General features: G+C 40.5%; 3 protein-coding genes across 4 annotated transcripts; all 3 read right to left on the bottom strand.

Annotated features, from left to right (window-relative positions):
- Positions 1–220: 220 nt before the first annotated feature.
- Positions 221–14,837, bottom strand: susd1 (sushi domain containing 1). 2 transcript variants are annotated; one of them, XM_080893691.1, is made up of 19 exons: positions 12,373–14,837; positions 12,098–12,241; positions 8,337–8,492; positions 8,071–8,223; positions 6,945–7,124; positions 5,842–6,021; positions 5,545–5,724; positions 4,803–4,982; positions 4,539–4,718; positions 4,251–4,381; positions 3,869–4,052; positions 3,470–3,634; positions 1,711–1,805; positions 1,449–1,635; positions 1,198–1,291; positions 835–1,090; positions 716–755; positions 511–604; positions 221–360 (listed from the first exon to the last, which is right to left on the bottom strand). In XM_080893691.1, exons 1-19 carry the CDS (start codon positions 12,425–12,427, stop codon positions 342–344), a joined length of 2,673 nt encoding a protein of 890 aa, XP_080749817.1. In that variant the 5' UTR covers positions 12,428–14,837; the 3' UTR covers positions 221–341. The 2 variants fall into 2 exon arrangements, with proteins under 2 accessions (XP_080749817.1, XP_080749816.1); XM_080893690.1 differs by having other exon boundaries at positions 3,869–4,048; positions 4,202–4,381; positions 12,373–14,835.
- A 6,341-nt stretch (positions 14,838–21,178) lies between these two features.
- Positions 21,179–24,530, bottom strand: LOC308404486 (uncharacterized protein). The gene is made up of 5 exons (XM_080894557.1): positions 24,217–24,530; positions 23,965–24,128; positions 22,514–22,756; positions 22,205–22,402; positions 21,179–22,104 (listed from the first exon to the last, which is right to left on the bottom strand). Exons 1-5 carry the CDS (start codon positions 24,450–24,452, stop codon positions 21,914–21,916), a joined length of 1,032 nt encoding a protein of 343 aa, XP_080750683.1. The 5' UTR covers positions 24,453–24,530; the 3' UTR covers positions 21,179–21,913.
- A 241-nt stretch (positions 24,531–24,771) lies between these two features.
- On the bottom strand, positions 24,772–25,689 carry LOC308404423 (immediate early response 3-interacting protein 1-like). Its single transcript, XM_080894463.1, has 3 exons — positions 25,524–25,689; positions 25,160–25,261; positions 24,772–25,053 (listed from the first exon to the last, which is right to left on the bottom strand). The coding sequence occupies exons 1-3, from the start codon at positions 25,612–25,614 to the stop codon at positions 24,998–25,000; spliced, it is 249 nt and encodes an 82-aa protein (XP_080750589.1). The 5' UTR covers positions 25,615–25,689; the 3' UTR covers positions 24,772–24,997.
- Between the last annotated feature and the right edge of the window lie 2,170 nt (positions 25,690–27,859).

The raw sequence follows: 27,859 nt of genomic DNA, 5'->3' as shown, positions 1-27,859 counted from the left end.
CTTCATCACACCATTGACCCGGACATAGTCTTCCAGAAGTTGAGAGACATTCTGCTCACACACTTTCTGTGTCCTGATGAGTGCTCTGACACATTTTAATGTGCTCTGCAGACAGGAAAGACTTGCTTCTTAAAGGACTTTAGTATCATAAACTGACCCTGAGATCCTGGAACAGAAGAGAGGACCTCTGCACACCCAATAATCACAATGTGAGTCTGTGTCAAAAAATGATTTTAATAAGTTTAATATGGTGATAATATTTAATATAAAATAATAACTATTTACAAAATGTACTGCTAGAAACTCAGGACAGTATTAGAGCATGTCAGCACTCAGGAGCATCATGTCTTCTTGAAACACCTGGAAACAAGGACAGAGGGACGTTACGCTATAACTATGACTATAGATCATTATACTAATATACTGATGGATCAGTGTGTCTACTTAGACATGAAATTATGTTAATAGTGTGAAAATGAAATGTAATGAAGTGTGTGCCATCTTCCATACCAGTGGATACTGTAGCCTCCCCAAATAACCACGGCAACCAGCCCTATGGTAGCTACAGCAGACAGCGATGAAACCCTCAGAGCGTACGATGTAGCTGGAATGAAGAAAGTCTCTGTGACTAAGTGACACTTTGGAAACTGGGGTAAATTGAGAGTGTCATAATGGTGGATAAAATGATCTTGCTGACTGCTTCACAGTGCATTACCTGTTACTTTAGCCCACAGGACACAGGAACTTTTTAAGGCCTAGGAGAGAAGACATGCAGCTAAAGTCCGTCGAACATATTCAGTCATTACTTTTTAACCATAGAATAGCTGCACTCACCGATTTCCACTGACTGACAGCCCGTAAAATGATATAATAGTTCTTGCCACTCTCCAGTGGTGCATTATAAAAGCCACCATAGAGCAGCCCATCTCCTATAGTAAGATTCATCTCTGTTCCAACACGATGGACTTCAAACTGAGCAGTGATGTACTCCGCTGGTGACTTAAGTGTGCTCAAAGGCGGCGCGATTGCAGGAGAGGAACAGTTAAACATCATAAACCCCTCTACAGGAAGCACAAACACTTGGTACAAACTGGGAGAAAAAAGACAAAAAAATTAACTCTAACATGCAACATTTCATGATTTTGTTTGGAAAGGATTCAGAGATATCAGATATCTTTCCCCTTGCCATGCTGATACCTTATTAAGTCCAGTGTGTTGGGTGATCTGCGCAGACTCAACGTTGGTAGAGGAGTGTCAAATTCCCTGTAGTAGACAACTGGTCCTGGAGGTACTATTGATTAAGATCATATTATAAAGTATTTTGCTTAGTATAAAGGGACCAAAGAGAATAAAATGCACAATACTTTTATTTATTTATGAAATATATTTGGTACATTGATTGGAAATAATTTTATCAGACTACAGCAGAGTTGAGGTTAAATTGCTACCTGGTAGACTGGTGTTTGTGGTGACAGAGGCTGTGAACTTGGCAGATGTTGCAGTGATGGTGATGCTATAGTTTGTGACTGGAAGCAAGCCAAGGCAGAGCTTCAGCTGGTCTGCTTTGGAGCTCAGAAATCTCTTCCTTTTGTCATAAAAGGATCTCTGGTAGTCCCTGGATCCAGTGTAAGTCACCTAGAAAGTTTAAACCAAATGTGTCATGGAGAAAAGTCCTGGTTGCTAAAGAAGGTAGGTGATGTTTTATCTGACCTTGTAAACCTCTGTGTCCTCCTCGTACTTTTCTGCTTTCCACTGCAGGCAGCTTTCATTAAAAATAAGCAGGTGATTGATAGGTGGTTTGATTTCTGTGGATGAAAAAAAAAAGCATTTTGTGGGATATAATGAACATGTCAACCACAGTATTTACCCACTACAGGCTGGTCATGGACAGTCATGCAGTTGTTGTACTGTATTATTATTGTTATGGTCCTGGGTTTCAGAACCAGTGTTTAATTTGTGGATGTAATTCTTGTTTATTATTTAATGTTCCATTTGGTTCTTAGTTTGATTGTGGTTGATGATCACATTTCTTAGTATCCTGAGCCTCAATTATTTGTTTTGGTTAATGATTATTTCATTAATATTCTGCTTTAGGGTTATTTGGCACAGTCACTTATTTTCTTATTCTTTCTATTGTGTCGTATTATGTTAGTCTTTTGTCTCTGAGTAATTACTTCCTGTTTTATTTTACTTCCCTTTTCTCATCTTCCATCATTATTTTCAGCTGTGTTTCCTTTCCCCCACCAACTCTTGTATTTATTGTTTCAGCTTCTCCTTGTCCTTTGTCAAGTCATCCCTCTAACTGTGGATCATCTAGTGCTGAGTTTGCTTGTGTTTGGAATTCTTAGTATTTCCTGATCTATGGATTCCTAGTTTTCTGTAAACTGCTCTGTGGACTCTGAACTTTGTTTAACACCTGGGAAATCAAAATCAAAGCTTACACTGAGTTTTCTCTCTGCCTCCTGTCTTTGATTCTGTAAAAAGCAACAATCCACAAAGCGTATGACAATTATACTGCACTCTTCCATCAGTTCTGTCTTCAGTTAATAAAAACCATGCTCCATTGGACTGAGATCAGCTGATTTACTTGGCCACTGAAGAATATCCCATTTCTTTGCAACATAAAGCTACGCTTTAGATCATTATCCACATGTACTGTGAAGCACGATCCAGTCTGTTGTGCAGCATGTGGCTGAATCTGAGTAGAGAGTAGCGCCTTGTACACTTTAGAATTCATCCTGCTACTTTTATCAACAGTCATGTCATCAATCATACACTAAAGACCTGATTCCACTGGCAGCCATCCCATGCTAAAGCATTGGCTCTGTCGTGTTTAACAGATGGTGTGCTGTGCTTTGGAACATGAGCAGTTCCTTTCATTCTCTTCCCTTCTTTTCTCTTGCCATCATTATGGTACAATTTAATCTCTTTCTTGCATCAAAAGAATCTTTGCCAGAACCGATCAACCTCTAGTTTGTTTTTTCAGACAAGGACTAATCTGGCCTTCTTGTTCTTGAGTGTAACCAGTGGTTTGCACCTTGTTGTAAACACACTATATTTCCATCCATGAAAGAATTTCTTGGTTGCAGACTTTAACAATCATTCACCTACCTCATCAAGAATGTTCTTATGTTGGCTAGATGTAATGAAAATTATGCAGTCAGCCACTTTAGTTGTCTTCTGCAGTCTTTCAGGCCTTTTGGCCAGCACAGTCCTTTCTTTTAAGAATACTGAGTATTCTGAAGGCCAGTAATCTGTTTTACCAATACCGGTTGTTGATCTGGGTATTATGAAAGGTTTTCCTTTTTGGGGGCTTTTCAGCCTTGTTAACTTGCATCAGAATCTCTTTGGGCCATAATGAAAGATGCACTGAAAAGCTACTAAATACAAGTTAAACAATTGGAATCTCCTCCAGATGACTGTAATGAAACAATGAGAACTGTGGCTTTAACTGTATGCTGACACTTACCTATGCATCTCAGAGTAGCTTTCTGCCACTCCCCGGAGCTCCCGCACACAGAGACATTGCTTCCCCTCCAGCTGTGATATCCTGCCACGCAGCGGTGGATCACAACACTTCTATTATGCCACACGACCTCTGAGTTGGCAAGAAAAGGAGCTGGGCCACATTTAGCTGGAAAATAGCAAGAGTGAATTGTTTAATGACTCAGAAATAGTGCTATTCATTGTTTTTTCAGCATGCACCTAAAGGAAACCAAAATCCTAGAAATAAAGAAAAATATTAAGACCCACAGAGCATGCAGGGACAAACAAATTAATAAGCATGCAAACACATAAACAGCATGCTAATAATCAGAAATAATCATGCTCCCACTGCTGAACAGATACAGAGAGATCGTTACTCTACCTTTGCACTTTATAGATACTTCCCCCCACTCTCCTGATAGTGAACATGTTGACATATTATTCCCACTCTCCTGGTAAAATCCTTCCATACACTCATACAGCACAGTGCTGCCCGGTGTGCTGTTGTGGCCCCACAGGAGGTTAGCGTGGGGGAGGGCTACTGGGGGACCACAGCTTATTTCTGTCTGACACACAGACATGAATGAGCACAGACTGTGGGCTATAAAGAAATGCAACAAGACAGACACACTGTCCAATCCTCCATCAAACATGCCTTTTTTCCATAACAACAACAACAACAGCCCCTGAACATGCATTACGTAATAATCTGCACCTTCACACCACAGATCAATATCCTCCCATAGTCCGTTTTCTCCACATACTGAGTAGTTTCTCAGGCTCCTGGTGTAATATCCCTCTGCACACTGGTAATAAACCACACTACCAATGCGTGATGTGCCATCCCATAACATTTTAGCATTGGGTTTTAAAACAGGCTCCCAACAGTTGATTTCTACAACAAAAAGAAAGCTGGTCATTGTGGGTGATAATAGCTAGATGTATGTTGTCAGCAATGCTTCAATGAGTTTTGAATTGTGTATGGTTAAACTGCACAGGGGTTTAAAATGACTTTACAGTAATTAACACACAAGTTTATAGCTAAATGTCACCTTGACAAAGGATCGGTGCTCCATCCCATTTTCCACTGGCACTACAAACAGATACATTCCCTGTTCCAGCACTGAGATATCCAGGTTTACACTGATAAATAACCTTTGAGCCCACAGTGGAAATTTTATCCCAGTGCATGACTGAATTAGGGATGAGTGGGGGCTTGCCACAGTCAACTTCTACAGATGAAAAAAAATCTATCATTTAACAGAAGAAAATAAACAGTTATTTGTGTCTCGAGAGCACCAGAAGAAAGATGTTACCTTTGCATGAGATATCTGGTTTTGTCCAGTAACCATTAATTGTGCACACTGAAACATTGTTTCCGTCACTGTGATAAAATTCTTTTTTACAGTAGTAAATTACAGTGCTTCCTGGGGTGGAGCTACCTTTCCACACTTGTCCAGTGTGAGGCAGATTTGGAGGATTCCCACATAATATCTCTATGACGGGAAATGATACACAAGGGGAGTTATGGAGGATTATAAAAACAACTGAAAGCACAAGACATTTTAATTTACTTCACAATAAGATATTGAACAATATAGTTTAGTTTGTCATAGCAAGAGAAACAGGTATAATCAAAGGGGACCGACCGGGTCTTAAAATCAAGTGACTTTTTAAAATTGACAATTTAGAATAGAATAGAATAGAATAGAATTCAACTTTATTGTCATTGCACATGCACAGGTACAGGGAAACGAAATGCAGTTACTGAGTGCCACCTTTAAAAAATCTCTTTAATCTTGAATTATCTCATTAAATCTCTACATTAAACCTTTATTTATTTATTTGTTTTTTTTTCAAAAGTCCTTATGATGTTTTCCCGTCTTCCTCCTCTTAGCCTGGTTGAAAGAGGGTTTTTCTTTCCCACTGTCACCAAGTGGTTAATATAAAGTGCCTTGAGGTGACAGTTGTTTTTTCGGCGCTATATAAAATTGAATTGAATTTAATAATTTAATGCTGTTTTTTTTTTCATTAGAAAACAATCCATTGTTTGATTACCTTGGCATGACAAAGTTGGGGATGTCCACTGACCATTTTCCTGACAGGTGGATACATTATTTCCTCCTTTGTTATAAAAGCCGTCTTTACAGAAATAGAGCACAGTGCTGCCAGGGGTGGAGTTATAACTCCACACCTGCCCAGTGAATTCAATTACAGGAGGATTTCCACACAAGATCTCTACAAGGAACGACAATCACCACAACAACGTAACACAAAGGATTCAGATTAATTCGGTCAGTCAATCATTTTCGATTAGAAATAGTCCTCATCAGCATGAAAGTACAGTGACAGTACCTCGGCAGAGCACAGATGGACCCGCCCACTGTCCAGCTGCAGTGCAGATGGAGACATTTCCCTTTCCAACATTATGATATCCAGAGTTACACTGATAAACCACCTCAGTGCCCATCCTTGTGCTTTTATTCCACAGCAAGCGTGAGTGAGGGACGGCAGGTGGAGAACCACAGTCAACCTCTGGGAGCCAAAGTAGTGACATGCTGCGTGAAAATGTTTTCACCTGAAAATCTCCAACAACTCAAACTGATCCATTTCATAAACAATCCTGTCACTGGCTAAAACTCTCTGGATGTTGGAAAAAACATGCAAATATTATTATTATTATTATTAAGCAAGTTTTTACATTAGTAAAAATAATGCATTAATACTCTTAACAAGTATTAGAGTAACTTGTTTCAGCAAAAAAAACCTAAACTAAACATTTTTTAGGTTTATAAGCATATTAGGAAGAAAATCAGCATTAATACACTCTCCAATGTGACACATGACTTTAAGGTTTTAGTCATTTCTGTTTATGGAATTTAACAAAACTTTCAGCACCAGGGGGCAGCATTTCACCAGTGGATGTGTTCAGATATTTTCTGATATGTGCTGCTGTTTCTAATCTCTCGATTTCCTTATCAGGCTTTGCTTTTGTGTCCCTTGAATGACTAGCCTGGAAAATAAAGGTTACATTCAAATGTATCTTGTGGTACCAATTGGTATCACGTGCGGCTCTCATTCAGCTTCAGTTCATATCTCGCACATTTCATAGATGCTGTGGAAATAAAATTATTGCGCTTGTTTCTTCACATCTGTAAAAAGTCATTGTTAATTCTGAGAGGGTTAACATATTTTTAAACAGACAAATGTACAATAAGGACCTTTAATGATGTATTTTTAAATGGGTACCTCATCAAAAGTGACCCAAACAAAAGAGTAATGAGCTTAATGATCCTGAAATCCTCTGAATAAGTAAAAATTTGGCAGATAATCACCTTGAGATTCACAGTGTTGTCTCCAGTGTTAGCATGAAAATATCAGTGAATGCATTTTAAAACACATAATGTTAAGCAGAGCCGAACATCACAACAGCTACAAGCACCAAAGAGTTTCATTACCTTCACAGACCATGTCAGGTTTGCTCCACAGACCCTCAGCACCACACACAGAGCTGTTGTCTCCCCTCCTCCACACAAAGCCTTCATCGCAGATGAATGTGGCCACGCTGCTGTACGTAGTTCCTGTGACTGACACTAGCACCGTGTCCTCCAGTAGTGCAGGTGGGCCACAGTTAACAACTGAGCAGGACAGGATTATACACAACTTAGGTTTACATCCAGCTTTTCTTTACAGCAACTGGTTGCATGGATTTAATTCAAGCTTGACTGTCATTGTCTAAGGAGCTTGGTAAGAAAAGCGTCTGGACTTCTTTAAGTGTCCTGACGATGTTTCATCTCTCATCTGAGAGGCTTCTTCAGGCATCTTACCTCACAACACCTACAACATTTCCAAACACCTTGGGCCAGCAACTTCATAAACGCATGGCACAACATAGAGCAACCTCGACAGGTCAAGACTCAGCTGTACGTTTGCATCTAAAGGTCAGAGGTCACTCTTTCGAGGATGTCAGTGTTCACATTTTGGACAGAGAAGACAGATGGTTTGAAAGAGGAGTGAAAGAAGCCATCTATGTCCACTGTGAACAACCATCTTTGAACAGAGGGCGGGGCTTACAACACCAACTGTCTGCCATCTATAATCCAGTTGTGAGATCCCTTCTCAGACGACTTAACGCCCACTCACATCCTGGGTCATTTGTTCTCAATAAATCACATGACAGGGTGGGGTTAGGTTTCACAATGGGTTCACTGGAAACCTTGGCTGATTGTGACCCACACCCATTTTCACACCTTGGCTTGTGTGATTAGGGGCCCTGGGCCCTCTTTGGGACACTCCCAAAAGGGCTTAAAAATCTGGGAGTCTCCACCAATTGCTCTTAGAACTGAAGAAGCTTCTTGGATGAGATGAAATGTCTTCAAGAAACTTAAAGAAGTCCAGACACTTTTCTGTCCAAGCACCTTAGACTACCATGACCTGGATGACTGAGAACCTTCACATTGGCCTTCATTATAATAGTAACCAGATAGTAGTGTGGCAGAGCCAAACCGAGAGCCATATATTTTTGACATTACACCAGAACTCTAGATGAGGGACAAAATGTCCTATAAATACATATGAGCGCACCTTTGCAGGAAGCTTTGTCTCTCAGTGGGTTAAAGGGTTCTACTCCATTGTGGATTTTGTATCCAACCTGGCAGCTGCAGTCAAAGCTGCCCTCAAGATTCCTGCATTGAGCTCCCACTCCACACTGCCCTGTGATCCCGCACTCATCAATGTCTGCACAGCCAAAGAGAGATGATGAACATGTGGCTTAAAATTTGCTCATTTAATAATGTATTTCTAATATCATAGGTGTTGCTTAAAAAACCCTGGGTACAGCGCAAACTCACCCTGGCAGTGGGTGCCATCATTTGGGATGAAAACAGCCATGTTGTTAGAAGGGCTGTAGCCGGCCAGACAAGTACAGTAGTAGCTGCCAAAAGTGTTGTGACAAGTGGTGTGCTGGCCACAGATCTTACTGGATCCTATCTGACACTCATCTTTGTCTGGAGAAACAAAGAAAACGATCAATAAGAATTTTTTTTCTGCAAGTCAAAGGTGTGGAAAAGGTCCATGGGAATAATTACCATTAGAGTTTATAGACATTTTCATAAACCCAAATAATGTGAGATAAGTAACTGCATGATAGAATATTATGGTTAAAATATATACTTTTTAAAAGAATAAACTAAAAAAGAATTTTTTTTTAAGTATTTTAATAAATAAGTTGTTGTTTCAAATCTCCCTAATGAAATTAGCATTGACCCTCTACAAAATACAGTGGGGCAAAAAAGTATTTAGTCAGCCACCGATTGTGCAAGTTCCCCCACCTAAAATGATGACAGAGGTCAGTAATTTGCACCAGAGGTACACTTCAACTGTGAGAGACAGAATGTGAAAAAAAAATCCATGAATCCACATGGTAGGATTTGTAAAGAATTTATTCGTAAATCAGGGTGGAAAATAAGTATTTGGTCAATAACAAAAATACAACTCAATACTTTGTAACATAACCTTTGTTGGCAATAACAGAGGTCAAACGTTTACTATAGGTCTTTACCAGGTTTGCACACACAGTAGCTGGTATTTTGGCCTATTCCTCCATGCAGATCTTCTCGAGAGCAGTGATGTTTTGGGGCTGTCGCCGAGCAACACGGACTTTCAACTCCCGCCACAGATTTTCTATGGGGTTGAGGTCTGGAGACTGGCTAGGCCACTCCAGGACTTTCAAATGCTTCTTACGGAGCCACTCCTTTGTTGCCCGGGCGGTGTGTTTTGGATCATTGTCATGTTGGAAGACCCAGCCTCGTTTCATCTTCAAAGTTCTCACTGATGGAAGGAGGTTTTGGCTCAAAATCTCACGATACATGGCCCCATTCATTCTGTCCTTAACACGGATCAGTCGTCCTGTCCCCTTGGCAGAAAAACAGCCCCATAGCATGATGTTTCCACCCCCATGCTTCACAGTAGGTATGGTGTTCTTGGGATGCAACTCAGTATTCTTCTTCCTCCAAACACGACGAGTTGAGTTAATACCAAAAGGTTCTACTTTGGTTTCATCTGACCACATGACATTCTCCCAATCCTCTGCTGTATCATCCATGTGCTCTCTGGCAAACTTCAGACGGGCCTGGACATGCACTGGCTTCAGCAACAGAACACGTCTGGCACTGCGGGATTTGATTCCCTGCCGTTGTAGTGTGTTACTGATGGTGACCTTTGTTACTTTGGTCCCAGCTCTCTGCAGGTCATTCACCAGGTCCCCCCGTGTGGTTCTGGGATCTTTGCCCACCGTTCTCATGATCATTTTGACCCCACGGGATGAGATCTTGCGTGGAGCCCCAGATCGAGGGAGATCAGTGGTCTTGTATGTCTTCCATTTTCTGATGATTGCTCCCACAGTTGATTTTTTCACACCAAGCTGCTTGCCTATTGTAGATTCACTCTTCCCAGTCTGGTGCAGGTCTACAATACTTTTCCTGGTGTCCTTCGAAAGCTCTTTGGTCTTGGCCATGGCGGAGTTTGGAGTCTGACTGTTTGAGGCTGTGGACAGGTGTCTTTTATACAGATGATGAGTTCAAACAGGTGCCATTCATACAGGTAACGAGTGGGGGACAGAAAAGCTTCTTACAGAAGACGTTACAGGTCTGTGAGAGCCAGAGATTTTCCTTGTTTGAGGTGACCAAATACTTATTTTCCACCCTAATTTACGAATTAATTCTTTACAAATCCTACCATGTGAATTCATGGATTTTTTTTTCACATTCTGTCTCTCACAGTTGAAGTGTACCTCTGGTGCAAATTACTGACCTCTGTCATCATTTTAAGTGGGGGAACTTGCACAATCAGTGGCTGACTAAATACTTTTTTGCCCCACTGTACTTCTGGATTTTTAAGAGATGGTGCAGAAAACTACATCTGTTCAGAAGGAAAAACAATCTTGGAATCTTACTGCATCTGTGCAAAAGGAAATAGCTGCAATGGACAGATGTGAGGATATCAGTGGTTACACCTCTGTGGAGCAAAGAGGATGCAGGCTGTATCAGAAGATCAGGTTGTCTGATACAACATAAATCCTCTTTATTGCATGAGGGTGTAACCATCAGTTTCCTTGTATCTGTCCACTGCCAGCCAGTTTATTTTTTGTACAATATCCGGCCAACTCTTCCAAGTTCATATGACTCCACATTTCAACTTTTTTCTCAAAATAGTATTTGGACTTTAATCTATTTTTTAAAAAATTGGTTTTTTAATCTGGCCCGAATACTCATTCCTTTTAGTGGTATGTATTAATACAACTCTGTAATTATTATTTTTATACTTCTTACTTATTCACGCCTTTATTAAACTTGCTAAACCATTTCCATACCCCTCAGCATTAGTTGCATTTTGTGTTTTTGCTAATTATTAAATGTAATATGATGCTAACATGCTAAATTAACATCACTGCGAGTATTAGTCACTTCTAATTAGCATTTAGCTCAAATCACCTTTACCCAAGAACAACCCATATAGGTACAACCTCATAGAGCTGTGAGTATGGATTTAGCTGTGTCTAGGTTTGGCCTCTTGGATAGTAACTAAACCATTTCCATACCCCTCAGCATTAGCAGCATTTTGTGTTTTTTTTGCTAATAATCAAATGTAATATGATGCTAACGTGCTAAATTAGGATCACTGCGAGTATTAGCCAGTTCAGATTAGCATTTAGCTCAAATCACCATTACCCAAGAATAGTCCATACAGGTACAACCTCATAAAGCTGTGAGTATGGATTTAGCTGTGTCTAGTTTTGGCCTCTTGGATAGAAACTATAATAAGATATACCTTCAAGTGTCAGGAAGCAAGGGGTTGTTAACATACTGAGCAAAGCAACATTTGGAGCTATATTTGTAGCTTGTGAGCTGCTAAATACTCCATCATGCTCACCAGCTTATTAACCTCGCCTGTGGCATAGCCAGCATAAAACATGGTTATAGCTTCAGGCTAGGAAAATAAAGCCAATGAAACTTTGCCTTAACTCATGTAACTTCCAGACCTATTGAAGTCTTTCTGATGTGACCTCTATAAACACGTTAAACTCTGTAAAAACTAGTTTGGGGTCATATGGAATAAAAATGGCATCTACTTTGTTAATTGTGGTCATACGCTGTTTTAAAATGATTGCCTGTGATATAAAACTTTGGCTAACACTTTGTCAATCAGACCGCCTCTTCTCCTCACATCCCTCATTTTGCTGCCACGATGCTGACAGTGGAGATGTTCGTGTGAAAACTGTACAACAGGTAGATACGTGTAATGTTTTAGTCTGTGGGCTGTTTGGTTACATACTGTTTGATTGCTGTGCAGCAGCAGAGTGCTAACAGATCACTGCTGTTGCTAGAAATGATCCTGATGTTGGCGGTAAAAAACGATAAATTTGATGAAACCAAAATAGTTAGCATAAAGTCGTTAAAGAGCTGTTTGGAGTCTTGGAAAACTGTACAAGTGGATGCTGATTCGCTGTGGGTTTATCCCTATGAGCAGCCTCTTTTACATTACATAAAGTTACTTGATTAATTTTTAATATATTAACTGGAGCAGCAGTACAGATATTTATTTTTTTTCCTACCTTGACAGAAGGTTCTTCCATTTCCAACAAAGCCGTACTTGCAGTTACAAACTTTGCCCGAGCCATCTGACTTGTCGTCACACGTGGCATTAGCATGGCAGGTTGAGCACACATCCAACAGACTCTGACCCTCTGCTGGCTTACCTGAGAGGATAGAGAGGACTCTTCTCCAATTATCATGTTGATACTTAAAGTTGTTCATTATGTCATATATATCATACGTTGTAATTATAAAATCAGAATTGTGGGGAGAAAAACGTCACCAGGATTCTCACCTGAAAAAACGAAGAGCAGAAAGAACACAATCATGCTTTTGGTTCCTTCATCCATCCTTCCAGTCTCCCCGTGGACTTCACCCGACACAAAACCTCTTCGTCCTCATCTTCGTTTTTTCTATTTTTTTATTTTTATTTATGTACTTCCTTCTTGTGCACCATTATTAAGCTGAGCGCATTTGATAACCAGAATTGTGAGTGGGTGAGCTGAGGTCACCCTGGGAAAGAAACTCCTTTCTCAATGGTCCTCTAGCAGTTTTGTGGTTTTAGCTGTCATCGTCTGGCATGTTCAGTTACTACTCGCATCTGCAGATGATACGTTCACTACTCACAGTGGACTGCCCACTCAGCTGTGGGAGCTGATAACAGCTATATTTGGCCCCATAAACCTGCTGAATTTCCTCTTAAAAAACATGGTGTCACTTTGTAACAGTTAGTTTTGTGCATATTAAACTCCTCATTACACCAGTTTGGTGTTAACCACTGACACAGCTCTTATGGATTCATGAAGGTTAAGTGCAGTTTACCCGATGCTAAGTGATGGCTCACTTAGATTAGACTCCATAAATATATAAGCGGTGTTTTAAGTTTTTGTATTTATGTTGAAACTAGGGGTCTGCAGTGGGTGATGTGGGAGGGGGAGATAAGTCTGATGAGCTCCTATCTCTCTGCCCAGCAGGGTCCTAACTGGGGTTTTCTGTCACTCAAATTAGTAAGCTAAACTCTTCATAGCTGTGGCTCTGTGTGTCTGTGTGTGTGTGTTTATATATTCACGGGCCAGTTTTAGACATTTTTGTCCAAACTAAAGATCAAAGTGAAAACTGTGTGTTTGTGTGAGCACACATCAGGTCTGGGTAATCACAAAACCATTAGTTTAGTCAAACATCAAGGAAGTGACCCCTTTGAACAAATGAGTAACATCACGTGGAAAAGAGAGAAAATAAAAAATAAATGAATAAAAAACTGAATAAACTTACAATCCAATAGTACATGATTGTTTAAATACACAGTTTATATAATTTTCTCCTCAAACATTTCACATTTTCCCCAAAAGGTTGATTCTGTTCATCTGGACGTAGAGTTTTCAGTGGGAGAAACGTTTCGTCACTCATCCAAGTGACTTCTTCAGTCTCAGCTGACTGCAGGTTTCCCCAAACTTATAAACAGTAGATTTCTACAGTGACTGAAACCAGCCCACTGAATGAACAATGGGCTGTGAGGTCAGTTCCTTGATCATTAATATGCAAATTCTCATGACGAATGATCAACAACCATTGATCAGTGGCCAGAAGTACCATTCACACAGAGTTGGGGAATGGCTTTAATCACAGCATTGTAAGATGGTAAAAGATGTACCTTTAGGCCCCCTCCTCGATTCAGAGATGGTCTTTCCCTTTTCACGTAAATGGCCTCATGACTTCGTGCTCAAACCAGCTTTCCTCCCCATTCAGGATGTGTACATCCTCATCATTGAAAGAGTGTCCACTGGCTGGTAAGTGTCAATAGGAAACTTTTTGGGATTTGCTTACCTGGATGATTGAGCACGCATCAAGACATTTCACATTTTTACTACTCAAAACAATACTGAATTTATACTTCTTTACACTTGGTCCTTAGAATTATATTGCATGAAATAAATGCAAAATGTCCAACCGTTATGAATAAATAACAATTATATTTATGTAAGTCTATGGGACATACAATATATGTAAAACATGAACAAGTGTTTTTCCTTTCTTTTCCATAAGTTCCCTCAAGTCTGAGGGGAAAACAGTATTTAGCAAGGTTTCAAATGATGTAAACATCCAAATAGTTCCTTTTAAAACTGAGCTTCCTCAATAAAACATGCACAAACGAACAATAAACCATGTAATGAAGCAGACTACAAGTTCAAGCTTGTCTCAGCCTCAAACTCATCATGTGACAAGCATGTGTTCGACCCCTGAACTGAAGACAGGCCTCTTACACATGAAAACGTGCATAAACATGCTAATTTATTCCTGATATTGGTAATTCCTTATCATCAGCAGATTAGACTTGAAACTCTCAAGTCTCCAGACAGCTGATAACAAACTGGCTAAACAACAACAGCTGGTTAAAAACTAACATTATAAGCTAACCAGCTAATGTTAGGGCAAGTGCCCTAAAAACACAGTTTTCCTCTGATAAACAGTTTGATTACATTCTCACATTGTATGAGAGAGCAGACCCTAACAGAGGCTCAAAGCACTACTTTCTGACAGAAAAGTTAAAGATATCCTCAAGAACTCACCTCAGAAATACTGCCATAGGACAGAATTTAGCATTGCTGTCTCGTCGACTCTTTTTGGACTCCTTTCACAAAGGTCTTCAGCCTCTTCCAAAGCAAATAGACATGGATACATATTGACAGCTGAAATAAACAGGGGATTGACAGCCTAGACTCACTACAGATAAACAGTGGCCAGAGCTGATTGTTCTACAGCAGCTACTGTAGCTAGGATTATGCACTTGAATTGAAAGGGTAACAAAATATAATCCAGTTGACTGCAATTTACTGACATCTAGTGGTGAGGTTTTACACACTGTACCTTTAAAATAATCCCAAAGGTGAACTCCAGACAGTCTCAAAGAATCAAGTCTGTCTGAATTTGTCCTTCTTTAGAGATCGTTTAAGTTTGTATCAGTCAGGCTCTCACTATAAATCACATCAAGAGCAGAAAATAACCACTCACTAGCTCCGTTCTGGTGTGAGAGTAGCACAACTGGACATCATGCATACCTTGTGCTTTCAGGTAGCTGCTGAATAAAAACAGCAGATCAGAATGCACTGGCTCCTGCATTATCACACACAAAAACGTAGTGTAATAGCCAGAGAAGTTCATGGACACAGCGCATGTAAGGAAAAAAGGGTTGTATCTTAAAGAAACACACAGTTTGTATCTTTGAGTTCTGACAAATGTGTTTCACATATTCCTTCCAAATAAAAATAACACTCAGGTGGCACTCAGTTATTTTTGCCTACGCCAGCTGTTGATGAGCACTGAACCATTGCGCCAACATATTTTATGGCGAGGGAACAATGCAGTTAAAAAGAGGATCTATTTGTAAAACAGGATCCAGGGCAACCTAAACCTAAGACTCTCTCTGCATGATCAGTCATTGTGATCTTTGTGCACTGCTGTTACAATTATTAAAGGTGGCGTTATCTCAAATGGACAAAATGAAACTGGGACATTAGTAATATAAGTAGGCGGGACATTTTAATACTGAAATTTCTTATATTTTTTGTTAGCACCTGATATTTCAAGAACCAGCCGTTTATTGCAGAAACATGCATGTATCAAATCGTTCTTACTGTAACTTTTATCAAATGCACCATACTGTTTCCTACATTTCATATTTATAATGAAAAAGCAGTTTGACTGAAACACATTAGTGGTTGATGTTTGAACATGAACATGTTTTGCTGGTTGCTAAAAAAGCATGTCAGGAATGTAATCTTCTTCTGCTTCCCATACCACGAGTGACTGCTCAGGTTTCTATCACAGACAGTATCACGGTTCATATGATGGACACAAAGCTGTGAGATCCTGAAGGGTCATAAAAGTGTGCACAAACAGCAGCTTTTCTTTTCATGTGCAGCTTCAGGCTCCTCAGGAGGAGGCGCGTCAGGAGCAGATGTTTCCTTGTACTCTGACACTGAACCGCTGGAGGTGGACAAAAGCCTGCTGCACACCAGGTCTGCAGCTTTTCCATCCATCAAGGACACGTCTGTCACTGTTTTCTCTCTTAGCGACATATCCCCGTCTTCATCATCATCTATGAGCACAAACTCCTTGAGATAAACCATCCCCACTCCGTGGAGACTGCGGCTCTCTGCTGACTCCTCCGTACTGCGTCCATCCACAAAGGTCAGAGTTGAAGTCTCTGTCAGGGTCTCATGTGGGTCTGTTGAGTTGTCTTCTGGCCCCGAGTAGCCCTGGCTGCTTGACTCCATCGTCCTTATGAAGCTCCTGTGGCCAATCTCGTCTTTCGTGCTGCGCTTTTCTTCGTGGCTGATGGAGTTGATGTCTGGAACGTTGGCACTAGCTCGGCTGGAGAGCTGGTCTCTCCTGGGATGAGAACTGTTTTCTGCAGCATGACCATTTCCAGAATGCATCTTGAAGGCCACCTTCTCATAGTCATGGTAGACCTGCACACTGCTGCTCCCTGTTGGGGAAGAAATGGGGATGCTGGCAGTGTTTCCTTTTCCTTGCTTCTTCGTGTAAATCTGCCTTTCACACTGAGACCAAACAAAAAACTGGAGGTTAGCCTCTGACCTTAGAAACTGTAGTCTGTTCACTGAGGATGACTGCAAGACTCAGTTCAATATTATTTATGTAACACCAGCTCACAACAACAGACACCTGGGGCTGGTTTATTTTGTGAGCCCAAAACAATATAGAATAATCCAGTAAATAGGCCTTCCTTTTTTTTTAACAATATGAGAATATTTAGCAAACAATAAATACTAATATAATCATTTTAAGATTACTACTACATAGTAAACAAAATGGTCTAAATGAATAAATTATGACATCCCTGCTTTTGGAGGGAAGCTTATTGATTTTATGAGTCTGCATTGTATGTAACGGGAAAATTGTTTTTGCTTTGCAGATTCTAGAAAAAGCAATACAGTTCAGTTTAGGAGGCCACATACCTTTGACCCAGAAAACTGGGGTTTGTGCCCTGAATTGTATCATTATTTTATGTATATTGTGTTCATTCTTTTTTAGTTTTTTAAGACTTATGAAATCTGTAAAAAAAAACAAAAAATCTTTGTTCACCTGGACGGGTATTTTATCTTTTAGCTGTAATACAACTGTATGAATCTGATGAATTTCCACCAAAGAAATTAATTGATGCCAATGTCAAGAAAGTGTCAAGAACATGGCACTACAAAATTACTGGCCCTCTGACGTCTGAGGGTCTGTGAAGATCCATCACAGGAAACAGTGATGTGCAGAGCATCACCTGACTTGAACTGCTTCCCACAGAAATGCTCCAAACTCCTCAAACAAACAAACTGGCATCATGACCAACATGGACACTGATGGTGCAAAATAAGCATATGTTTGCATCATGTATATTAAAATGCTTGATAGTATAATTAAACCCTCTGACAGGAAACAGTTGTTTTCTCTTGAAGGGAAGGAGTATGTAATCGTTTCCATTTGTTTGTCTGTCTGTCTGTTCGTTATCGGTCCAGTGACCACAGTTTTAAAGATATCATTTTTAATGTTGTCTATCTAGACTGGCTAAATATTTGACCTTGACCTTCACTGTTAGTGCCCACAATCAAAGTTGACCTTGAAAGAAATAGTCAAGAAACCATGGCTGGTGTCACATATCTAGTTATTACTAAGGTCTGAATAAAGGTGCTGCTACATGATTTGAGGTCAACAAAATTTACCCCTACTTTATTTATTTAATTTTTGAATTATTAATGCACAATTACAAACTGACTACATCATGCAGTTACATTATAGTACAGTGTTTCGCTAACAGTGTAACTGGGGCAACAAATAGTGGACTTGTTTTATGCGCTGGCCTCTCTGAATAAATAAAAGAAGCCGTTACTTTTAAAGGAAGCAAAAATAACCTGAATTCCCGAAGGACCGGCTCTGTGAAGGTGGAGACAGATGAAGGCCTCAAAAGTGCTTTAACAAACCAAGGAAAGTGAGTGTTTGATCTCTTTTAAACACACCTTCCTCCTCCCCTGCTGCCACACAGAAACATTTCAGATGAAGTGATAAAGGCACTGCTCATCAGAGCATCCTGGAAATCTGCCATCCTACTTATGGGTGTGGAATGCTGACAGATTCGTGTCAGTGGGCAAATCTTCAAGCTTTAGTCCCGTTTTAAAGAAAGGACAAGCGCAAACAAATGCAAATGGGAATATGCAATAAATATGCACACTGGAAACTGTATTGAAATACTTTTCTAGAGGATTTATAGCTCTGTGTGCTAAATGCACTGCACTCTGCACAGGAGCTTTACAAACTGACCCTCTTACACTTGACTGACTCCTGCAAGACAGAATTGGGACTCTATAAATGAATAATATCTGCAGTGTACATGTTGGAGTGGGAATGCTCCAGTTTGTAGAGGTGACTGAGCAAGAACAAGAACAGATGAAAAATAGATAATGTTTTAAACACGTTCATTGGTTTATGGCTTTAGCTTCACATGGCTGGCGACTCCTTTTGTCTCAGCAGTGAGTACGAGCAGCCTGGGAGAAGCGTTATCTCTGGGAGGAGGAACTATGTGGCACAGCCAGGAGAAAATGGACAATAATTTAATATCACAGAGTTGACTTTTTAAAAATGTTGGGCAGTATAGAGTACACTTAATGTATGATGATGGCTATCTGAACGCTAACATTACTTAAAACTGTCCTTTACACATCAAACACACAATTGATGCAACAATGAACATCCACATTTCTGTAAAAATACACATCAATTTAATAAAAACATGCCTTTACCTTAAGCTTTTTAAGCCTGAACTCTTCCCCGGGTCGATGTAAGGAAAATCACATGGCATAGATGGGATGATCAAGCAGGCTTCCTCCTGCTCTGCTGTGCCGCTGGCAAAACTGATGTCTCCTGCTTGCAGAGTATTCCTTGTGGTCTACAAACAAGAAATCCTTCACACACGCCCTCCCCTCATCGTATCCACTACAACTGCTCACAGCTGTAGCTGCACAGAGGCAGACTCGACGCACTCACACCAGAACCTGTGTGTGCGTCTCTTATTTTAAACTTTGTGATTTTCTAATGGATTGACCTTTATATTGATTCTGCTTCACATGTTAACCATCCAGAGAGAATATGCTAACGTGCTTATGCGCAGACAGTTAATAATAACAATATTAAAATAGACACCGCTTACAGTGAATACAGGCTCTTTTCAGCTAGTTTTTAATTAAAATCAAAATGTCAATCTAAAGTTGGCGCTAACTTTTACTGGACCTGGCAGTGAAGTCAGATTATACCTGCAGTCCCTTCCTGAATTCTTGTTTACACAGAACTACAACAGACACTTGTCCTGATTTTGTCCTTTTAAAACGCCACTTTTTTCAATCCCATGCACTGAACGTTTTCTAATATATAATACAGGCTCTAAGTCTCCGTGTTAAATATTGTGACAAATCCTTGAATTTAAAAATTTCAGCTATTCAACAAATATTGTGAAGTAAAACAAACAAACAAACAAACAAACAAACAAACAAACCCCTTTCAAAAAATTCTTTAAAATTAAGACTGTGACCTTACAATAATGACTAAATTGGGGATTACTTTATTTTTTTCAGCGAAAGAGAAGGCTCAAAGGAGATGCCACCTGTCAGAAAATGTATTTCTTATGTTGAAGGAAAAACAGTCTTTAAGATTATGTTTGACAACAATTTGGTGTAAACTAAATAAAGCTCAAACAAGGAATGCAAGAATATTTACAGCAAACCCTGAGGAATGCACCAGAGTCATGTGTTAAAGCACCAGGTGCACTGATGCAGAGGACACTCAATGTTGAAACTGCGTCTGATCTTTCACAAGTGATTTCTTATTTTCCAGCAGGTTTTTAGGTCAGAGGCGGTTGTGCACGGGAACTGTGCACCGCACCTCTAAATTAGAAAACCAGTGCTTTCTACTCTCTGTTCTTACTCTTATTGTCTGAGAGAGCAGCTGCTCTTTAGCTTTTTGAGACATTTTGACTTGTCACAAAGGGAAAAGCACATAAATAAATCAAACGATGCCTGAATACCATTTAGCTGCTTTAGCCTCAGGGTCCTGACATTGTGCATGCTGCCATGGTTTAATGGGACACTTTAACTCAGTGGTTCCCAAAAGTTTTTTGCTAGCCCCCCTTTGTTTTACAAGAAAAATGTGCGCGCGCGCACACGCACGCACAAACACATCCTCCAACCACACACACCCATATTTTGCTCCATTGCGGTTTATTTCACACCTCAAACATTTAGTAAACAATTAAGCAAATACAAGTAATCTGCAATAAATTACAGGTTGTAAGAAAATAAACTACTAACTCTTTAACGCTACGTCCGCACCTGCGCGGGTATTTTTGAAAACGCAGCTGTTTCGTCCACACATAAAACGGAGATTTTTTAAAACTCCTTTTTTGCGTTTACGTGTGGACGAGGAATAGAGTTCCTCATGCAACGTCAAAGGTATGTGCCTTTATTCACGTCACGCTGTGCGCCACGTTATTGTTTACATGAGATGAATTGCAGAATAGCAGATAGTCAGATTAACAATATTTTGTCTCTATCTTCAGGTTTTACACGCTTACACACACGCAGTTACTGTCCCTCTATTTAGAAAGGCAGAGGCGTCACGGTGTAATTATTTTACATGTAGTTGTTTTTTTTCCTGTGTAATAATATTCAACATTGTTATCAATACATTTTTCAAAAATGCCTCTCTGTGCAAAATGGGTTTAAAAACATAAACAACTGTGGATACTGTTTGTCCGTGATTTGAAGAGCCCAGCGCTGCTCCCGATGAAGGGAAAACTAATTCTGCAGGGGAGACCTACCGGCATTTGTGCAGGTGAAACCAAAGGGCAGATATGCTTCACCATATTTTCTAGTCTTTGGCTTAGAATGAAGTTGGTTTGGAAACATATTCAGTGATGCTTCATCTCCTGCTTTGCGTTTGTGTGGGCGCCCCGTGCTAGCAGTGTCCAAGCATCCCCCCCCCCCCATGCAATGACTCTGCGCTCCCCCTAGGGCGCGGGCCCCACACTTTGGGAAGGTCTGCTTTAACTGATCGGAGATACAATTAATGATATTATTACTCACAAGGAAATACCTGGAAACACCTTATCTGCTTACTGGTAAGCACTGAATGGTAATATAGTATATAAGTAATATTTAGTCAGAACAGAATGAAAACATCCACAAGCGTGCTCATTTATTCCTCATTTATTAGACACACAACTCTCCTCTGAACAGCCGACAATGAGCCGACAATGAGCCGACTAAACGAAAACAGCTGGTTATGAGCTAACTCAATACCAGCTAACGATAGGATCAAGTATCCTTGAAACCAGCATTCCCTCTGATAAACAGCTTGATTATATTCTCACATCATATGAGAGTTAATTCGCCAAGTGTCTGAATCTACTTCAAAGCAGCAAACAAGAGCAGCTGGCAGACTAACAGCAGCAAAAAACAGCAGCGCTTATGACAGAAAAGTTCAGAAAAGTTTGACATTATTCAACATATTCAAAAATACTGTGTAGAAAAACATATTTGTTTTACACAAACAGTAGTAGAAATACGCCAGCCAGCAGCAGCTGGCTAAATGTAATGGTTTTGATCTCTCTTAGGTGACTAAAACTTTTTGTTCTATAACAGCCACCGTAGCTGAGATTATGCACTTGAATTGGGAGGTGTAAGAAAACAGAATTCAGTTGACTGTAACCTGCCAATCTACTGACAGTCAAACTGTTAACAGTGAAAATCTGAACAACAAATAACAACATTCTTTGTTAATCATCAACACCTAGAAATCAGTCCCACCAGGTGAGCTTTGCCCCCTCTGTGTTGCTGCATCTGAAAGTAGAGGCTTTGGGACTGATGCTTATTTTCGGGTGCTTCCCAAAAACTGACCGTCACCTTTCCTGGAACCAGCAGAGGCTCCTTAAACTGGGCAGTGACGGTAATGGGAGCGGTGATCACTTTAACCCCTGTTGGCAAAACAGAGCAGCTAGCTGACACCCTAGAACAGGACAGAGCCATCCTTCATAGAGATAATTAATACTGTTATCGTCTGATAAATCGCATTACCTTTGTGCTTTTCAATTTCAGCCAAGCAGACAGAGAACATCCAGAGACTCGGTACTCTGTGAGGAGTGAATCTAAAGAGCCTGGCCGGCAGAGAGAGGAGCTTACATGGAAAACTCCATGTACACTTCAGGTCAGGAGTCCAGGGAACTTTGAGCTCCACCTGCTTCAGAGTGTCCGGTGCTGGCTCATCTTTCTCACCTGCCAGAACAAAGATCAAAGTCATGGTGATCAGGTGAGTTAAAGCCCCAAGTGTGCCGTCGCTTTAAAAACACAAATATTCTGAAGGGGAACCACCGTGACACTACTCACTCTCATTTTCATTCTTAGGTGAACATCTGATGGCTTTGTGAAGCTTGTTTTCGGAAAGCAGTGTCAGGATGCTCTCCCACACTACGCATCTGGAGCGGGAAGTAGCAGACAGACAGATGTCCACCTCCACCCCTAGATCAGTCGGCTGGTACCCCAGGACTTGCACCCGCAGGGTGAATGGACCCTTCTTCAGCTCATCGATTGGCTGAAAGGTTTTTAAACTCTGACGCACATGGACAAGACCTAAAAAAAACATTTAAAACACTCAAAGTTGGATAATTTTCTTTTAAAACCTGCAGTACACATAAAATGATGAAGATTGAAATCACTTAAAAAAGTAAATACTGTACATAATTTCAAATGATGGACTAAAAACATTTAAATATTAAAGTTTTTTTTTTTTACTGGGAAAAACACCTTTTTTGGTAAACAATGTAGTCGGTGCACTAAGTCAAGCTTTTTAAAAAATGGTTAGTTTTCATTCCTGTCCTTGTGTTTTCCAGTAAATTTGAATTTTCTTTTAGTTGTGACTGACTGCTTTTGTGAGCAAAGTGAAATAAATGGATAAATAGATACTTTTTGTGGTTTTCCAAGGTGAGTATGTCTTCAGCAAATTAAAATGGCACTTGTGGGGTTCTTGCATTAGCTGGTTTGTCTTCTAGTGAAACTCATTTGAGCCTGCAATACTGGTGCCTTCGCTATTTGTTTGAAATCCATCTGTCCATACATTTTCTACCACCTGAAGAAAGAGCCAACTCTTCACGGGACAAAAGACCAGGAAGGCACCAAGTCCAGATCGTGTGCCACCTTCTGCACTGATCACCTGGCCCCATCTTGACACTGATCTTCAGCAGATCCCTGGAGCAATTCATCACTGTAGGGACACTCTCCAGCACCCCAAGAAGGCTGGGTACTCTGACCTGTAGTTCAACTGGGTAGTGAATCGGGGTTGAATACCCACCTCTGCCTGCTGCCTCTCAACGAGGGCAACTCCGGATTGGTACAAACTCCAGCCCCTGTCCAGCAGACTGCGGTGAGGTGAGACTGACTATATCTAGGAAAGATCTCCCAACCTCTCACCTAAGCTCAGCATCCTTCCCCACCAGAGAGGTGATGTTATATGCCCCAATAGCCAGCCTCAGCAACCAGGGATTAGACATCGCACACAACCATTACAACTTCTCTTGTGGGTGATGACCCCACAGTATGGCCCACTTGGGATCACTACTTTTAAATGTAGCCACAGAGTTTTGATGTAGTATTTTGTACAACAATCAAATATTGAAATCAAAGCAATTTTGGCAATAAAATGTACCCATCAAGTTTCCACTGAGTTGAGATATCAGCAAAAGAATCAGTCTGGTTAAAGACGCCGTGTCATAGAATCATAATACTTTATCATTCCCTGAAAAAGCTCTATAAATGTGTGTCTTGTGTTATCTATGTCTTACCTGCTGGGCTGAGCCTGAAGTTTTCATGAGTTAACAACATAAGGAGAGGTCTGCCGCAGAGAAACTCCGGGAAGCACAGCGGGATGTCTCTGTATTCACTGTCTGGATAATCCCAACCATAACCTGCAGCACTGCAGAACCTCCGCAACAGAGCATCCTCCACCCTTAGAGACACATACACAAACTCAAGAGGACCTGCTCCCAGCTATTTTACAGTTCAAATGCATGCGTAAAACGTTAGGCCGCACTCACCTGCAGCTGACCACTGTATAACCAGCTTCTTGTTTCTCTGTACCGTATAAGCAGCCTGCTCTCCGGGTCACTCTTCTGCTCAGGTATTTCATGTAAACATACGCATCACTCGGAAGTTTGTCGCTATGCAGTTCGGTTGTTTTCAGCAGCTTGTGAGCGCAGTAAACGTGAACGTAAACCAAATACACGGAACATACAGACAGTGAGGCCACAATGTAACTCTGCGCATTCCCCATTATCGATTATAATATCCATGTAGGCTCACAGATACCGCTTAGCAAGGTGAGCTCCAAGTGCATGCAACAGTACGGCAAGCGCCCTGGGACAAACAGTGCGCTTTCGGCTCATCAGCAATGAAACTCGCACTCGGTGACGTTTTTAAAAAAATCTTTACTGTCGATGCACAATCACTTATTCCACAATTATTTTACATATTTTTCAGAGTATAAATTACAGCTGTTTCATAGTCGGCTCCTCTCACCAATTTACTAGTACAGTGTAAAAATATTTATTTTTGCTTACTGTCTGAAAAGTTCAAACTATTCAGCAATTCGCTATTTATTTATTTATTTTTCCAAAACGAAAGGGAGATGTCACTCTTATTGGCTGCAAAGAGAGCTTAACAAAAAAACAAAACAAAACCATCCAACAACTCATGTATAGAAATATACAAAGAGAACATTCATATCCAGGCTGAAGGGGACATTGTGTCTTCTTCAGTGGTTCCTGAGGTGACGGAGATGTCCTGACTCATCTGTCCCGTCCCCGCTTTTAAACTTCTTCACCCAAATAGAAGCAGCAGTACAATGCAGACTGAATTCACTGCGATCAGCGGCACTGCAGGGGAAAATAAAACATGACATGGTCTGAGCCAAGAGAAGTTAAAATGATCCAAGTCACTCTGTCTGAAGAATACTGAGTGTGTGATAAAGTGGAAACCCACCTCTCATGACTGTCCTGACGGAGCGGATAAGATTCATTAGCTGGACTTTGATGCCTGGTTCATCACCAAATCCCCCGACACTTTGATCCACTCCCCAGCCAACTGAAGATGGTTAAAACGAACGGATTTGTATTAAGTAGAGTGGGAATTAAAAGTACAAAATGTAAACATAGACGAACAACATAAAGTCTTCCTGTCAAATGGATAGAAGGTGGTGTAGCAACTTTAAACAAAGCGAAATCACAAACTTTTGCCATTTAAATTGTTCTATTTGACTAGCCTTTTAGCATTAGCCAGCTTAAATGCTGGGCCAATTCTATACATGACCTCTTGAGAGCCTAATATCTGAATTACAGACACTTACTTTTACTTAGAAATCTTTCTTCGTGTAGTACAGCGACAGCATTGATGCACAGAATAGCTGCTTGTATAAGAGAGTATAAGGTAAATGCCATCTTGTCTCGACAAGTAGCTAGCTAGCTATATGTTAGCTGTAGCTGGCACTATTTACATCCGGAGGCCGCTCTGCTTTGATTGGTCGTCGGGCTTAGGGAGTGGGCGGGGCGCGTCCAATCCAGAACCCTCCCGTAAGAACTGCTACGGAAGGACTCCATCTGTCTTCAAGCAACAACTTCTGACGTGCCCCACAACTACTGGTAGATATTTGCCTCTTGGGCATTTGTGAGAAATTTTTCTTTTATATTTTTGTAGCGTTTACTCACAGTTTGGTTAGGGTCAGGAGAAGACTATTTCTGTTAAATGTATTTTTAGAAGCTTGTCTGACATAACGCCATAAAGCCAAACTCCCTCAATATACAGGCAGCTGAGAACAAGGCCCCTTTCAGAAATCTGGCTTTTCAAGTACAAAAAGTGAATTGCAGTTAGCTTTTCACAATCTGCCCCTCACTCATATAAAACTTGACCAAAACAAGATGCAAATGTATAACCAAGAGCTAGAGCTGGGCGATAGAACGATAACGATATGTATCGCGATATAACTTTTACTCGATAGAGAAATTAAGCTATCGCGATAGACCGCGCCGCTCTTGTTCTCTTAAAAAAAAAAAAAAAAAAAAGGTCAGCCGATCCAAATTCAGTAGCGCAGAGCCGAACCAATCACAGCCGCAGCGTCACGTCGCGTGACTTGTTACGTACAGCACAAGTGCCAAGCCGCACGTGTGTTTGTTTGGGAAGCAGCCAGCGGGTAATGGAGCCAGCGCATAATGGAGGAAATGAGTGTGCCGACTAGAAAAATCAACCGAGCGTGACCGAAGAGAAAACAGATGATGGTTCCAATGCCGGAGAGATTGTCGAACGGAAGAGCCATAGAAGTTCCGTAGTGTGAAGGTATTTCGGCTATTTCAAGTCTGACAAAAAACAGAGTAGCGTGCACTGTAAATTGTGCCGAAAGCAAGTCTGGAAATACAATAAACTGGTGCATGCGTCACACTGTGCGCCACGTTATTGTTTCGGTGAAATGAATTTCTACAATACTGTTAATTCTACTCTCTGCAGTGTTTAAATGCTTACATATACACACAGTTACTGTCCCTCCACACATACGACTCGGTTCTGCTTCTATGCCCCAGCTTTGTTTACTTTTTCCCACCGAGGCTTCTAGACTTCTGATTGGCCAACATTTCTGCACGGTTAGGAATCTAGCGCCACCTGCTGCTTTGGCATGTTCATAGCAGCGTTTTCCTTCATTTCTGCCTTTATGTGTGGACGGGATTATTTTTTTAAAACGAAAACGGAAAATCTCAGTTTTCAAAAATACCCGTGTACGTGTGGACGTAGCCTCAGTCTCTGACTGGAAGCGCTAATTCGTCATTCGGCTTTTGTCAGACTAAAGTAACTGTTAAAACTGTTTGAAAAGCTAAGCTATACAACAAGGAGAGATTGAGAATTTCCTTTTAGTTCTCAGTTTATTTGATATTGACAAAAGTTAGTCAGTTTTGTCTGTTCTTCTGTAAAACAAACTAAGATTTATTTTTAGAATTAATATTTTGTTTCTAAGTGGAATTGACAATTTAGTCTGTTTCATTTGTTCTATTTTGAAACTTAAACGCTTTAGCGGCTGCCTTTTGTGTAGTTTGCAATATTTGCCTTTATTTATCTGAAAAAGTCTCATGTTCCTTAAGTACATCTACCCTGTTGAACTTATTATGGGAAATAAATATTTAAAAACAAGCTGCTGATTATTTCACATTTTACTTGTGAGCAACGGCACATTTAAATCTTACAAATATAGTTATTTGGCTTATATCGTGATAGATATCGTTATCGCCTGAAATGAAAAAAACATATCGTGATATGAAAAAATCTCATATCGCCCAGCTCTACCAAGAGCTAAACGTTTAATAATTGTTGTTTGACAGAGCCTTGGGAAATGTCTTGATATTGAGGATGCCATAGTGCCACCACCCCTGAAAAGCAAACAAAAAACCGTGGCAGTTGGCAGGTAAGGGCTGCTGCAGTATCCCTACTTCCCACAGCCTTGTTTGACGAGCATTATGTGTAACATAGCCTCAAAACACCACTTTATGCAGGATGTTTCCTCCTGTAATATCTCATAATGTTATTATGATGTCATTATTGATGGTCATGCCACGGCTGGCATGGTGGATAACTTCGTAAGGCATGTAATGTGTTTTAAAAAAAATACATATTTAATGGTGGAATTTATTTTTCCCCCCATGT

This window comes from Rhamphochromis sp. 'chilingali' (genome assembly GCF_963969265.1).
Source record: "Rhamphochromis sp. 'chilingali' genome assembly, chromosome: 10".
In the NCBI taxonomy this organism is placed as follows: domain Eukaryota; kingdom Metazoa; phylum Chordata; class Actinopteri; order Cichliformes; family Cichlidae; genus Rhamphochromis; species Rhamphochromis sp. 'chilingali'.
Note: the sequence above shows the minus strand (reverse complement) of the source record. Positions and strands in the feature narration are given on the sequence as shown.